The following is a 14,451-nucleotide window of genomic DNA, read 5'->3' on the forward strand; positions in this document are numbered from 1 at the left end:
TCTCGAGTCGATGTCGCCATAGTTAAAGTCCCCCATGATAAGGAGGCGGCTAGGGTTGAGCATCGCCGCATTGTCTATTAAGGCTCTTAAGTTCCTTTGATTTAGTTTGGGGATCTGTAGATACACCTGACGATACATAAGTCCCCTCCCTTTAATTTAATTTTACACCACTTGGACTCTTCAAAAACATCCTCTCCCTGTACCCTCGCTTGGCTGGCTCTAAGGTCTTGCCTAGCATAGATAACCACACCCCAAGGCTTTCGACAGTGTACCCCACGAAAGGCTGAAAATCAAACAGGAAGGGTACGGAATTCGGGGAAATGTCCTAGCGTGAATACAAGATTTTCTACATGACCGCAAGTTGTGTGTGGTGATTAATGGCACGAAATCATCATCCGTACCTGTCACAAGCGGAGTACCACAGGGCAGTGTATTGGGCCCGCTGTTGTTTGTTTGTTTCATAAATGACATGCCTGACGTTGAACACTCCTCCATACAAATGTTTGCCAATGACGCTAAGTTATTTCGGGAAATAAAGAACCAAGTGAACTTTGAAGAGCTGCAGAAGGACCCTCTGTGGGCTCCAAGAATGGTCGAAGAAATGGCTGCTGAGATTCAATGTCACGAAGTGTAAGAGGATGCACTTGGGGCGTACCAACAGTAAGGAGGCGTATCATATGTCCCAACGGGATGAAGAAACTGCACTATGTGAGACTGAATGTGAGAAGGACCTAGGTGTTTATGTTGACAATGAGCTGAAGTTCTCGGGCCATTGCGAGAAGAAGGTAAATCAGGCAAATAAATTATTGGGTCTTATAAGAAGGTCGTTCAGATATCTAGACGGTCCGTCCCTCGTGACGATCTTCGAGAGTGAAGTGCTTCCTCATCTGGAGTACTCTCACCCCGCCTGGTCCCCGAGATATGCTAGGGACTGTCAGTTGGTTGAAAATGTTCAAAGGAGGGCCACCAGACTGGTGCCTGCCCTTTGGTACCTCAGCTACCCTGAGAGATTGGAGCGCCTGAACTTTCCTAGCTTATACTACAGACGGGCAAGGGGCGTCCTAATTGAGGTGTACAAGCATCTCAAGGGGTAATACTCAGTCGAGTGTCCTTACTTGGAACTGGCGGACGCTCGCCCCACAAGGGGTCACAGCTCAAGATTGAAGAAGCCGCATATCCAGAAAACTGTGAGGGCAAACTTTTTCGGAGTGAGAGTTGTGAACTCTTGGAACAATCTACCAGAGAGTGTTGTGACGGCACCGAGTGTGAGCTCTTTCAAGACAAGACTTGACCAACACTGGAGCAGGTTCAGGTACATTCAGGAGCCAATGCATGCCCAGTACTTGCCAACAGTGCGTAATAGAGACGTGACCGATCGCCCAAGCGGCTAACGAGCCGATGAGTGAAGAAGATAAACGTAAAGTATCAGCTCACTCCATGGAAACATGGATATGCTACCCTCACGGGCCCCGGGCTTTTAGTTAGCTGCGTTGCCAACAGATGGCGGTAATCGGAGCTGCCTCGCACTTTTTGTATTGATAAAGGTAAACACTTTTCCGTCTTTCTTATATAGCCTTTGACTTTATCTAAAAATGCTACACCAGCACATGCCTAGGACTTGCCAACCGTGTGTAACAGACATAAGCGACCGCCCAATCAGTGGGGAAGAGGATAAAATAAAAGTAAAGTAACGCATGCCCTATAACTAATTGATCCCCGTGTCATGGGACACTAATACAGCTCATTGACCTCCAGCGGAACGCACTATCAAAAAGTTTTGTGCTACATATTTGCTATTAACTAAAAGTTTCATGGTAGGTAAATTTGGAATACAGAATAAATTCTTGCATGGTCGATTTTAGAATATGTATTAAGAGTAATTTGGGTTGAATTATTAAGATGTAAAGGCTGCGTTTATAATAATTTATTCCAAATTGATTATTTTTAATAAACATCAATGAAACAACATGAAGTCAAGGTGTCGTTACGTCTCGCATAAAGTCAATCTCATCAGTTTAAGTTATTGGTTGGTTTGTGCCAACTGCTGTCATCCCTGCCTACTCCCAGTAGCTTCCTTTAAATTTCAGTCTCGTTGAAATATTTAATTAAAAACATATAGTTAAGGATTCTCAAGGGTAAACATATATATTAATTCGCTTTAAGATAAACAATCCATAAAGGAATATATAAAGGCACTGAAATCTAGCGCCTTTGAGATGATACAATTGGTCACTCAGTTGGTATTACTGACTCACCAAAACAAACTATTCCGCGTGAGACAGGTAGTGACACTCCTGGCATATTAACAACTCATAAGGTTAAAGAATGGGTGGAGGTAAAAAAGGAGGTGCAAGTGGCGCTAAAGGCGGAGGCAAGGGTAATAAAGGAGGAGACAAGGGTGAAGCAAGTGGAGGGGCCACCGGTAAAGAGAAAAAGGGAGGAACGTCTGTCAAGGCAAGTTATCTTAAGATTGTAATGGATTGAACTGTATACAGTACATGCCGAGGTGAAAATGCACTTTATGGGCTGTTTTGTATTTTTTTTTTTTTGGTGGTAGGGACAATAGACGTTTTCTGACATCCTCTAGCAATGTGGAGTGCTGACATGTGAAAACAAGCTTATAGCCCCCAAAAAATTTACAGTCGTACAGTATAGCGGGTGCTGGGCAACTCATAACCATCAGAACATGTCAACTCGTACCCTATTACGAGATAACTCGTACCTGTGAGATTGTGAAATAGAATGCCATCGTACGATATGTTTTCCCATGTGTTGAGGTGGGAGCTTGTCTGTGGCAACGCCCGGTTGCCAGTCACCATATGACGCTGGAGTAGTAAAGTCTGCAAGGAACCTGGTCTATTATTCAAACCTCCCACACTATACACACACTAGCAGAAACGCCGCCTTCCGGGCGGCTCATTCGCTAGGCCACGGTAGGACGCCACCCTTCTTCCATCAATAGTTCATTCACGGTTTATGTAAGTTCCACTATGTTTTTCACTACAACGGTACAGCAAAGTAAATTTTTTTTAGCATTAAACTGTTATTATTTTGTCTAATCATCACTACATATAATACCACCCATCATCACTATATATAACATCATCCATCATCACTACATATAATACCACCCATCATCACTATATATAACATCATCCATCATCACTACATATAACACCATCCATCATCACTATATATAACATCATCCATCATCACTACAGATCGGTAAAGTAGTTTAGATTCTCGTAGACACACAAACAGACAGACTTCTTTGTTTATATATATATATATATATATATATATATATATATATATATATATATATATATATATATATATATATATATATATATATATATATATATATATATATATATATATATATATATATATATATATATATATATATATAATGGAAATGTTTTTTTAAGTGTTTATTTGACCTTAACTTTAACAAATTAAGAGTAAATACGTCTGCTCTCTCTCTCTAAATAGGAAGAGCGTGAATATTGGGCGACACATTATCAAGTCATTACGTTACTCATACTGGTCTTGTTTCCGTGAGGTGACTTTTTAAACAAATCTATCAAGAGTATCATTAACTTATAATCACATAACTAATTATATGCATTAGCCCAAATTCTTACTCTTCGTTCTTTTATATCCTTATTACTACTGTATTTCATTCTTGACGCTGACACGTCAGAAGAAATTTCTAACGATGTCAGCCAATCCGTAGAACCAGTTCGTTATACTGGAAGAAGTACCAGAGAGGAGCCCTGAATTATGTACTGTATACTAACTGATTTGTTTACAAAAAGTTGGAGCTGGAAAATCAATCTATTTTTATGCATTTCTATATTTTGTTGACTTATGGCTATTTTAAACATTTACATCGCCCAGTTATAAATTGAAACTGCCAAATCTTTTAGCTTGAAATCTGTAAATTGCAAAAAAGTTATTCTAAACCACAGTGTGAAATATGTACTTGTAGTGCAATATTTGTGTGACAGAATAACATACTTATGTAATGAGATGCAACCATTTTAAAGCCTGCAGTACATTACCCTATTTCACTGCACTTTTCTTTAAGATTTACACAATCTTTTTTTGAAATCATAGATAAAGCTAAAATGCATGGCATATACTGTACAGTATACTAATAGGTATGAATTATCTCTTGAATTGGGTGTAAGTAATCTTGGGTGCTACTTATCTTGTGAGTTGGGTACAAGTTGACTTTTTTGGGTACGATTTATCTTGGGGAAGAATTGTTTTGGGTACGAGATGACCCTAACCCCAGTAAGCTTTGTGTTTGAGTAGTGCATTTACTTTTAAGGTAATTGTGGTAAAGGTTTACGAAACTGTTATCACCCGAAGGAAATGTGTGATTTGGTTTAAATTTTTTGTACACACTATTAGCATGATATTAGTAAACACAGAAATGGAAAGAACAATGCATAGAACCTGACCTAACAACCCAGGGTTTGTAAGGTGAGGATCTATTAAGTTCTATGCATTGTTGTTTCCATTTCTGTGTTTAATATAATGCGAATAGAAAATCGTAAACACCTTAGCTTAATATTGAGTTAATTAAACCATGGTCACAAATAAGAGCTAACAAATGAGAATCATCAAGAACTAGGCCTGATAATTCGTGATAAGAATAATCACAACAACGCCTAGATTTCTGGTAAAAAAACAATTGGTGGTGAAACTGCAATTTTACTGGTTGTTCATACTTAAACTGCTTGGAACAAGTTTAGAGGGTTTTTTGGGTAATTTGTGAAGAAACTGCTACCACCAGAGAACGTTTATGGAGTTCCTTTGTTTTTTACTTGTTTTGGTGATTGTAATTAGTTTAGAAAGAATGACAACTCTATATGGTAATGTCTGAGAACCGCACTACGTTACCACCGGAAGTTGTTCGATTTCATAATTTTTTTCACAGAGATGTTCAGAGCTTTTCGGAATTTCGGGTAAAGGGTTGTCGACCTGTATGACAGCTAGTGTGCAAGCGAAAACATGTTGAGGGGCGATCGTAAGGAATTCGTTAATCGAGGGAATGCTCGTTAACCAAAGTTAAGAATCTTATGGAAGGTAATTCGTAACCGAAATTTCGTTAACCGAGGCGCTCGTTAACTGAGGGATCACTGTACAGGTGATTTATGATTGTAGATTAAAAAAAAATAATAATTAAAATAAATAAGTATTACAGTATTGTACTGTAATCCCAAATCTGGTGACAAGACTTGGTACAATGTAATGTTACCATAAGACAAGGAAATTTCATTACATTCAAGGAAAAATCAGGGAGAGAAAACAAGATATGAGTGACCATTTTGACTGCTGTGATAATTCTTGAACAATGAAAGAGGTTGCTTTTTCGGCATCTGACTACAGTATTTACTGTATACTATCCTGTTTGTCTCACAGTTTTTTCTTATTTTCTGTTTGTAATGGATGATTTTTTTTTTCAGGTTCGGCATATCTTATGTGAAAAGCAGAGCAAGAGTTTAGAGGCTTTAGAGAAAATCAAGTCTGGTATGAAATTTAATGAAGTGGCTGCTCAGTACTCTGAGGATAAAGCACGTAGTGGGGTAAGTGTTAATGTAAACTTTTCATTTGACCGGTGCCTGTAATGGTTATCATACACTTGATATTAAATATGATTTCTGTATATTATCTGAGAATATTTTATAGATCTTGGTGACTGTTTGTTTACTGATTTTGAAACTGTACTGTACCCTGAAATCAAATAAAAATACCTGTATGCCATTTGCCTAAACTAGGAAATTTAAATGCAAGAACTGGTATTAGGGAAATCCTGTGGGAATATGGAGTGCTTAGACTCTATGGGGATAGAAAATCATAACAGTGTTTGCTAACACAGGGTTAATGGTGGGGAGTACATACTGTATAGTTAAAAAAAAAGAAAGACATAAGTATACAGTATACTGTACATGGTCGCATGAAAGTGTAGAAAGTAGAAAACGATGGACCATCCAACTTTTTGCAGTTTATAAATCTATTAATTCTAATTGCCATTCATTTTCATTAATGTATTTTATACATTTCAAGAAAAGGGCCCTAGCTACTCATACCAATACAGCAATACACACGCTTACAACATTTATTGTATTATATTCTTGTATGATCAGGCTTTTATGGTGTATGTTTTATCATTGATAAAATATTAAATTCAGTATGGAGTAAAAAGGTGGCGGAGGTTTGAGGAGGGGGGCTGACCGCATACCCCCCAAAAAGGTTCGTCATCTCCTACTCCTCCCCATCCCTGTCATTCCCATTGTAATAATTAATTTTTACTTTTTATTAATTAATAAATAAAAAACATATGTTTACTGATATTGGTACCTGTATCCTTCATATACAATACAGTACAATACTTTTCATAATGTATCGGTACTGTAATGATTAAACAAAACCATGATCAATTTGGCAATGACTTAGCTTACCCGCCACCTCTCCCAGTGGAGAGGTTGGGTGAAAAAATTGCCTTATTATTTGGCTTGTCATGTAATTTTTATGTCAAATAAATAATTATACATTGTATTTTTTCTGATGTGTTTAATATTTTATGTTAACCATGATTAAACATACACCATAAGAGGCTGATCATTGGTAAAAAGGGGAGTGCCAGCCTCCCTGCCTGTTCCACCTGCTTGCTCCCAGCCTCCCTCCAACTCACAGTGTCTCACACAAAAGACTGTATGTATGTTGTGGTGTTGGGGTATTAATTAACGAATGACAAACAATATTGTATTGTATTATGAAAGTACAGTACTTTGATGAATAGTAGTAGTGACAATTGTAGTAGGCTGCTATTCATCAAACGACTGTCAATGATGATGCAATATTGCTTATTTAGTAATTAGTGCCACATCACACCCAGACACCCTAACACCCCCATATTGTATGACAAAAATTTATGCCTGGTTAACTGTGTGGTGGTGAATTAAAAGATCAGCTGTTGAGGAGCTTAGTGCTTGGCAACACTGGTGCATGTTACTACTCCTTTCCACTCCATCTCTCTAATCACCCACAGCTTTCTACTTTCTCACCCCACATTTTAAAATCTTATGTAATGTAATGTTGAAGGGATACAATGTGATAAGTGTAAGTATAAAAAATACTGTATTTTAGCCTTCATATTTATTCAAGACATCTTCAGGTCCTGAGGCCTACTAATCCCCCACCCAACAGTGGGTGACCTGACATTGTATCAGGTCAGTAATATGAGACCACTAATACCCCACTCTACCTCCACCTGACATTGTGTCAGGTCAGATCAGTTACATGAGACCCACTAATCCCCCACACCTCCAGGCGAGTGGAAAATAACAGTCTTTGCTCTGACACACAGCTTCATTCACGACAATATCATATAGATTTTTAGTTTAGGCTCTTGGAAAACTCCCCAGCACACACAAACATTCTGAGGATGTGGGCTGGTGTTTGTCTGTGCAAGATGCATAGTTTAGACACTCGGAAAGTATTCCAGTAACCGGAAATATCTCCGGGGATGGGGGATTTTTCCAGGTTTGAGAAAGTCGCCTGGTTAGCCGGAAATCTCTCATCTCCGGAAGTGCTCTGCACCAATTGTTCTGGCTAACCGGGATATCACTGGATATTATTTAGCTTTAACATTATATTTGAATCGTATATACTAAGTAAAGAGATAACAGAATGTGTGATGAGGGTGTCTTGATAGGAATATGGAGAAGGCACAATGATATGTTACAATACAATAAAGCAATGTTAATTTCCTTTATGTACCTTTTTGTTTCAGGGGGATCTTGGTTGGATGACTCGTGGTTCGATGGTTGGCCCATTTCAGGATGCTGCATTTGCTTTGCCAATATCAACTCTTGCCAATCCTGTGTATACTGACCCACCTGTGAAAACTAAGCATGGCTACCATATAATTATGGTTGAGGGCAAGAAATGATTAATTATTATTTTAGATTTCAAGTTACAGGTAAACCTCGAGATATGATGGAGTTAGGTTCCTGAAAAACCCATCTCTAGGCAAATTACCGTAGATAGGGAGCATTAAAACATAGGGTTCAATGCGATACAATCCCAGCCAGTACTCAAACACATATATCATTGACAAAAAAAATTCCTACAATACTACTACAGTATCAGTAAAAACAATTACCTACACATAACTCACCACATCCTGAAGAATAAGCCTGGTCATCACCACATGTCCCCTTTAAGGCTAAGGGGACTCTTGTAGGTGGAGTGGATATGTCACTCTGACTACCACACTTGGAAAACATCCTGCTAATACTGTATCCAAGAAATCCTGTCTTTCCATCAGTTTAGACGTGAAAATTCAAGAAATGTGGACTCTGAGAGAGCGAGCACCTGGGAAGGCAGAGGAGAGTGACCTTGGCAGTGAAATCACAGAGGAAAGAAATTTGCCTTTAGACATACTGTACTGTGTTAAAACTAAGTCCGTAAGTCTTTTTGTTTTATTATTTAAGTTGTGCTTTTTAAAGAAACTTAGAGAAAAAAATTAAGTAGCGTGGCAATCGGGTGGCCACTCGCGAATGACTCCACGGCTTCAGTCAGCTGGGAGGACTTCCACCACTACTTAGGATGTTCATCGTTTAGTGATACTGTATGTCTGTATATTTTTTTAATTATTATTACTGTAGTTTAATAAAGGTTTATTCAAAGATGTCATTTACTTTTAACCAATACAGAACTTAAGTACAGTGTGCTATTAAAACACAAATTTAGTCTGCTTTGATTCATGCATAATGAGAGGTTCTACTGTATTAAGTGAAAAGGTTTGGTTAGGATGACTGAAAACTTAATTTATTTTATGGGGAGTATCCGGTTGAAAATATGATGAAAATTATGAAAATATTGAGAAAAATTGCTGAGGAAAGTTGTTGCGTATGGCTATCTGCTGACATATTTTGATTGCGTAATTAGTATTATTTATGTAGCTATGCATGATTGTTCGACCCCCTCCCCCTCAGCAGGATGAGAGTCTGAGGCTGCTTGTACTCACAGTTACCGACGAAAGAAGTGAGAGTGAGGTTGGTCAACTGTGTGTTGCTCTCGCGCCACCCTTGTCTATCGGCCCGTATCTCAAAAGAGTTTTTCTAACCTTCAAATCCCTAAGGCTCTGCCAATTATGGGTTGATAATAATAAAACAAAAAATAAGTAGTAGAATAACATATAGATTTTCTTTATATATGGCTTGGTTTATTATTTGCTGATTTATCTTTATAAATATTTGGAGGAAAAACGGTAAGTTAGGAAAAAAATTCATGCATCAAAAACGAAAGTGATAATCAGAAATATCTACAGTATAGTCTCGTTTTACGCGGTCAATTAAACCCATGGAGGTCTGCGTATAACGCGAAAACTGTAAACAAAATAACAGAACATATGGGATTAATTGAAATAGAGACTGGGCCGACCGCCAGACTACCACCCTTTTTCTGACACAATACGTACGTTGTAGTAAAAATAATATCTTAATTTTATGATGGTAGGCGCACATAATTAATATTTAAGAGAAATATCAATAACATAGGTTTTTTAACACTTACGTTAGTAGAAGAGATGGCTGGGCACACGGGGGTGGAGGGTTGGTTCCGAGGCAGAGGGCAGATTATTGGTCCTCACCTGTATCACTATCCACCACAGAGGCTAGCAGGGCATCCTTGTCAAACCCCTCAAGTCCATATCCTCACTATCACTGAGTTGGGCTGGCTGTGGTGGGTGGCGGGTGAAGAACTCGGTAATGTTTTGTTGACTGGGCAAGCAAGGTTAAATAGACCAATCACAGCTCGCGGCAGAGGGGATGCGTGGGTGGTAGAGATGCGTGGCCCAATCAGAGTCCGAAACGTCATCTGATGTCAGCGGTGACGTAAGAGCGACCTAGCGCGCTGCTTGTCTGCGCTGCTTCCCGCGTAAATTCAGGAATGTACTGCGTAACTAATAATTGGCACGTCTGGACAGGTGCCGCGTAAATGACCAACCGTGTATAAAAAATCTGCGTAAACCGAGACTATACTGTATATGTCACATTCAAGAGTAGTAAATTACCTATACTCCACATGAATTTCAATGTAATCTAGCAAGAAGTTATGGAGAAGTATTATTTTGAAAACTGATAAGAATATAAAGAAAAAATAAGGTATCAAGGATTAGGCATTAGGCAGAACCGATTCAGGGGTATAGCAACAATGTATCTGGTGTCCTTAATTGCTGACAGGAAATTTATACTGAATGATCAATTATTAACGAATTTTGTGCTTCAGCTGGACACTCCCCTTAAACTTACACAGTACTTTAATGTCATACAGGTATAAGACTTTAACTATAGTACTTTGCTCTGGTTTGTGCTAATGAGAGGCTCCACTGGATGAAGTCAGGTGAAAAAGTTGGGTGACTGAAAATGTGCCCTGGGAATAATTTGAATAATGTCACACTTGTTGTACAACCTCTGAAAAACTAGTACTCAAGGTAAAAAGGAAATAAAACCAAGGTAATTACAGTATTGTATAGAATTTACTGTGATACATTTGTACTGACCTATATCATATGCAGTCAACAAAACATGGCTTCAGTCCTTGTCATGATAGGTTAACTCTCAAGAAATGTATGAAGTTTAAATACCAATTTAGGGACATTCAATGCTTTTAATGTATGAAGTATAGTACAGAAGTAAAAAATAAATGCCAAATTTATGCTTTTCTTTGCGTATAGTTTAAATTCATATGCATCATAAACTAGGTAGTAGGAAGCATGATGCACTGTGCTACACCAGGCAGTGAGTTTCTGAGATGGTTAAAAAGGTTTCAGACCAGTACACTCTGAGCCTTAATAATGAAAATCCTTGGAAAGAGCTACGGTAATCTTTCTTTCCAGTGAAATTGTTTTATGTTTCCTTAAAAGGCTCCAAATGTGCCTTAATTTTCAGTTCCTATCAATCTTCCATTATTAGATGGTGAAGGCATGCCTCATGGTTTGCTGATACTGTACTTCTTAATTATCCTTCTGTATTAAATTGTCCTAATATCCAGTGTAAGAATACAGTTAAATCAAATTAGTGAAGTGATACATAAAGAAGAAAACATCCTAACGTCAATTAACAAAAATAAAAGTTCTTAATTGATAAAACTTAAAAATAGTATTCCTGAATAACACAAACATCTTTCTCTATATTTTCTTGTTCACCTTATTGCTGAACTAATACTGTATCTTCATCCTGAAAAATGAAATTTTAGTTTAAAATTTACTGGTACATGTTTAAGGTAGAGAGAATGCTTCAGACAAGTAAAACATTTAAAATTCTGGTAAGTGATAAATGCACTAGAAGGTAGGGAATGGATATCCAGGAAGCAGCAGTGTACTGTATGTGAATGAGTAGATAACACAATAAACCAGATTTGTGGAAAAGGGGAGCCCTTACATCCTTAAGAAATAATAATTATGTTATATCTACAGGTATGGAACCGTTTATCTGGCATCCCAGTAATCAGAATGCTCCATAAACCTGCTATGTTCTGAAACAAATTGCTGTATAATCACAAAAACTGTTTTTTAGAAAAAAAAAAAAAAATCCGAAATCCTGAACACATCTGGCCCCAAGGATTTCGGATGAACGATTGTCAACCTGTAATTGGTAAATACTACTGTGTTTTATTACTATTGAATTTAACCAAATTACTTCCTCCCCATTCAGAGGTGAAATGATATCAGCTCTAGAAACAGATCTAGTTTGAGAATTAGGGGGAAGGGAAATATGAGAAGAGTGAAGAGTAGAATTATCAGTGTAAGAATGAATAGAATTCATAGTAGTGTGAAGTAAATCATTGATAGAAAGAAGGAGGGGAATAGGTGAGAAAACAGAGCCCTGTGGAACACCACTGCCAACCCTGACTGGCAGTGGCAGTATAGTACTTTATGAAAAGCTCATCTTTGATACCAATGCAAACAAAAAAATAACATTCTTCATTTGCTGAAGGATAGGAAAAGTACAATAAAACAATCTTACCTCTCTAAGATGATCAGAATCATCCTCACTTATCATTGTGTTCCAACGTATTCTTCTTGAAACACCCTGGGTTATGCTACAGTCAGGGTGTGATGTACTCATTTTCTTTGTTGAACATCCTAGTGGGATTATAAATAATTTTTCAGGAGATACCATAATTAAAGAGAATGTAATTAATAGGTAAAAGCCCAGTGCGAGTTATCAGGTTCCCTTGTAACTATTTGCGTGTCACGCCACACGCTCGGCCACAGGGAAGCTTGTAGTGGATTCCTCCCTTACAAACGCTTGTCGCTGAGTAGTCGACCTCGCGAATTCCCCAGTGTATGCCGCGTGGTCTAGGTCAACCAACGCCGCCTTACATGACGGAGGTCATCTATTAAGCCACGCCTACCTCCACTATATAAGACCTGACCTCGTGGTGACCTATCTCTTTCGACCTACACCAACCAGCCAGCAATAACTCCTCCTCCTCCTGCCTGGCGGCCCTCGCTCCCGCCGGCGAGCATGGCGACCCACAAGCTGGTCCTCCTCTGAGCATCCTCACCAACCAGCTCTCTCTACATCACGCTTGTAACCACGCTGCCACTTCCCAGCACCAAGCTGCATTGTACATCCAATACAACATGTATACAGAGAGCACACGTGAGTTTCCTTTCTCCATCCCATCCTGAGTGTGAACAAACATCTCGTACCCCACAAGCTTCCTGTATGTAAGTACATACTTTTTTTGTTTCATTTTCATTGTTTGTCCATTTTATCATGTTGTATCAAAGTAATATTGCTAAAAGTAGTGAAGTTGTATTGTAGTGTAGTATTACTGGAAATTAATGCTTTGTTTATGATATAAATGTATTTATTTGTGGAATTATTATTATTTTATATATTACTTGCTATACCAAACACAAAGACAGCCAGAGAGCTGGCGACAGACTGCTGTGTGTCGCCAAGCACTTTTATGAAAAATAAGGAAAAAAAGATTCTAAATGAATTATTTATGAGATAAGTATTATGATCAGTAAATATATGCATTATTGGCCACCTTGGACACAAAGACAAGCAAAAAAAGTTGCCCTCTTATCTTCCTCCCTCTTGTGCGGTCAGAGGGAAACTTCTTGGTAAATAATTTCTTTTTGTTTATTTTCATTGTTTGTACATTTTATCATGTTGTATCAAAGTAATATACCTAACTAAAAGTTGTAGTTTTATTTTAGTTTAGTATTACTAGATAATAATGCTATTATTATGTTATAAATTTATTTATTTGTGGAATTATTTTTCAAATAATTATTTGTATGACCTATATGTGCTCTCCCAAACATAAATCCTGACGACAGACTGTGTGTGTGTGTCGCTGAGAACTTCTTATGAAGAGTAATGCAAACAAAATAAATTCTAAATGAATTACCCGTATTTATAGGAAATAAGTATTATGATCAGTATATACCTGTACTGGTATATGCATTATTGGCCAACTTGGACACAAAGGTAAACGGGAAAATGACCCCTAAGTGCGTAGTGAAAGTGAGCACTTGATATAAAAAAAAACCCTTCTCCTTACAGCTACTCCTCGACTTACGACATACTCGACCTACGGCCACACACACATACGACCTGCCTCAGTCGGTACGACTGCCCGCACATAAGACCGCCGCAGTCGGTACCAAAAATTTTTCAAATGACACACGTATTTTCTAGACCGAAACGTTTCCGTCCCGTACGAGAGCGTCGCGTGGGCTGGGTCGCCTCGTGGCTACAGCACCCACGCCATAGAGCGCTTAGTTGATGTTTGGCTGTCGTTGTTGTCGGTAGTGATCGCGCTGTGTACTGACAATATTTTCGTATCTAATTCACTTTAGAGTGACTGGTAAGCGTAGAAGTGAGAGTGCAGGTGGTGCTTAGAAGAAAAGGAGATAGTCAATTACTTTTGAGACGAAAATGAAGATAATAATGCAATATGAAAATGGAAAAAACGGTAGCAACCATTTCACACGACCTACTGTAGGCTTCTCGCACTCGACCATATCGACTATTTTGAAGGACAAAGAACGTATTCGTGAGGTAGTGAAAGGATCAGCGCCTATAAAGGGAACTATATTAACGAAGAAAAGACAAGGTCCTATTCATGAGATGGAAAAATTACTTGTGATATGGATGGAAGATCAGATACAAAAGCGTGTACCCTTAAGCCTTTTAACCCTACAGGCTAAGGCAAGGAGCCTTTTCGAAAGCCTGAAGGAGCAGGCAGGTGATGAGTGCGACCAAACCTTCACAGCAGATCATGGGTGGTTCCAAAGGTTTAAGAACCGCTACAGTTTCCATAGTGTAAAGGTGAGTGGAGAAGCAGCAAGTGCTGATGTGGGTGCTGCCGAAGCTTTTAAGGAGGAGCTAGATCATGTCATCA

At 38.4% G+C, this 14,451-nt stretch overlaps 2 protein-coding genes across 2 annotated transcripts in view; one reads left to right on the forward strand and one right to left on the reverse strand.

The window, feature by feature from the left end:
* The first annotated feature begins 2,206 nt into the window (after nt 1-2,206).
* LOC121870965 (peptidyl-prolyl cis-trans isomerase NIMA-interacting 4-like) lies at nt 2,207-8,708 on the forward strand. The gene is made up of 3 exons (XM_042372953.1): nt 2,207-2,454; nt 5,481-5,600; nt 7,811-8,708. The coding sequence occupies exons 1-3, from the start codon at nt 2,326-2,328 to the stop codon at nt 7,967-7,969; spliced, it is 408 nt and encodes a 135-aa protein (XP_042228887.1). The 5' UTR covers nt 2,207-2,325; the 3' UTR covers nt 7,970-8,708.
* Nucleotides 8,709-11,931: 3,223 nt separating this feature from the next.
* The window catches only part of LOC121870877 (cohesin subunit SA-2-like), a 70,640-nt gene continuing 68,120 nt past the window's right edge, over nt 11,932-14,451 (reverse strand). Inside the window, exon 25 of the mRNA XM_042372850.1 lies at nt 11,932-12,169. Within this exon, the coding sequence (XP_042228784.1) occupies nt 11,958-12,169 (212 nt within the window). The 3' untranslated portion in view covers nt 11,932-11,957. The remainder of the gene's footprint in view (nt 12,170-14,451) is intronic.

Source organism: Homarus americanus, unplaced genomic scaffold (assembly GCF_018991925.1).
Source record: "Homarus americanus isolate GMGI-L3 unplaced genomic scaffold, GMGI_Hamer_2.0 scaffold52512, whole genome shotgun sequence".
Classification (NCBI taxonomy): Eukaryota; Metazoa; Arthropoda; class Malacostraca; order Decapoda; family Nephropidae; genus Homarus; species Homarus americanus.

Bases quoted from the DNA above. Each gene is read 5' to 3' on its own strand.
- LOC121870965 (XM_042372953.1), top strand. From the start codon at position 2,326: ATGGGTGGAGGTAAAAAAGGAGGTGCAAGTGGCGCTAAAGGCGGAGGC. The intron at 2,455-5,480 runs GCAAGTTATCTT...TTTTTTTTTCAG, and splicing joins AGGGAGGAACGTCTGTCAAG to GTTCGGCATATCTTATGTGA. The intron at 5,601-7,810 runs GTAAGTGTTAAT...TTTTTGTTTCAG, and splicing joins AGGATAAAGCACGTAGTGGG to GGGGATCTTGGTTGGATGAC.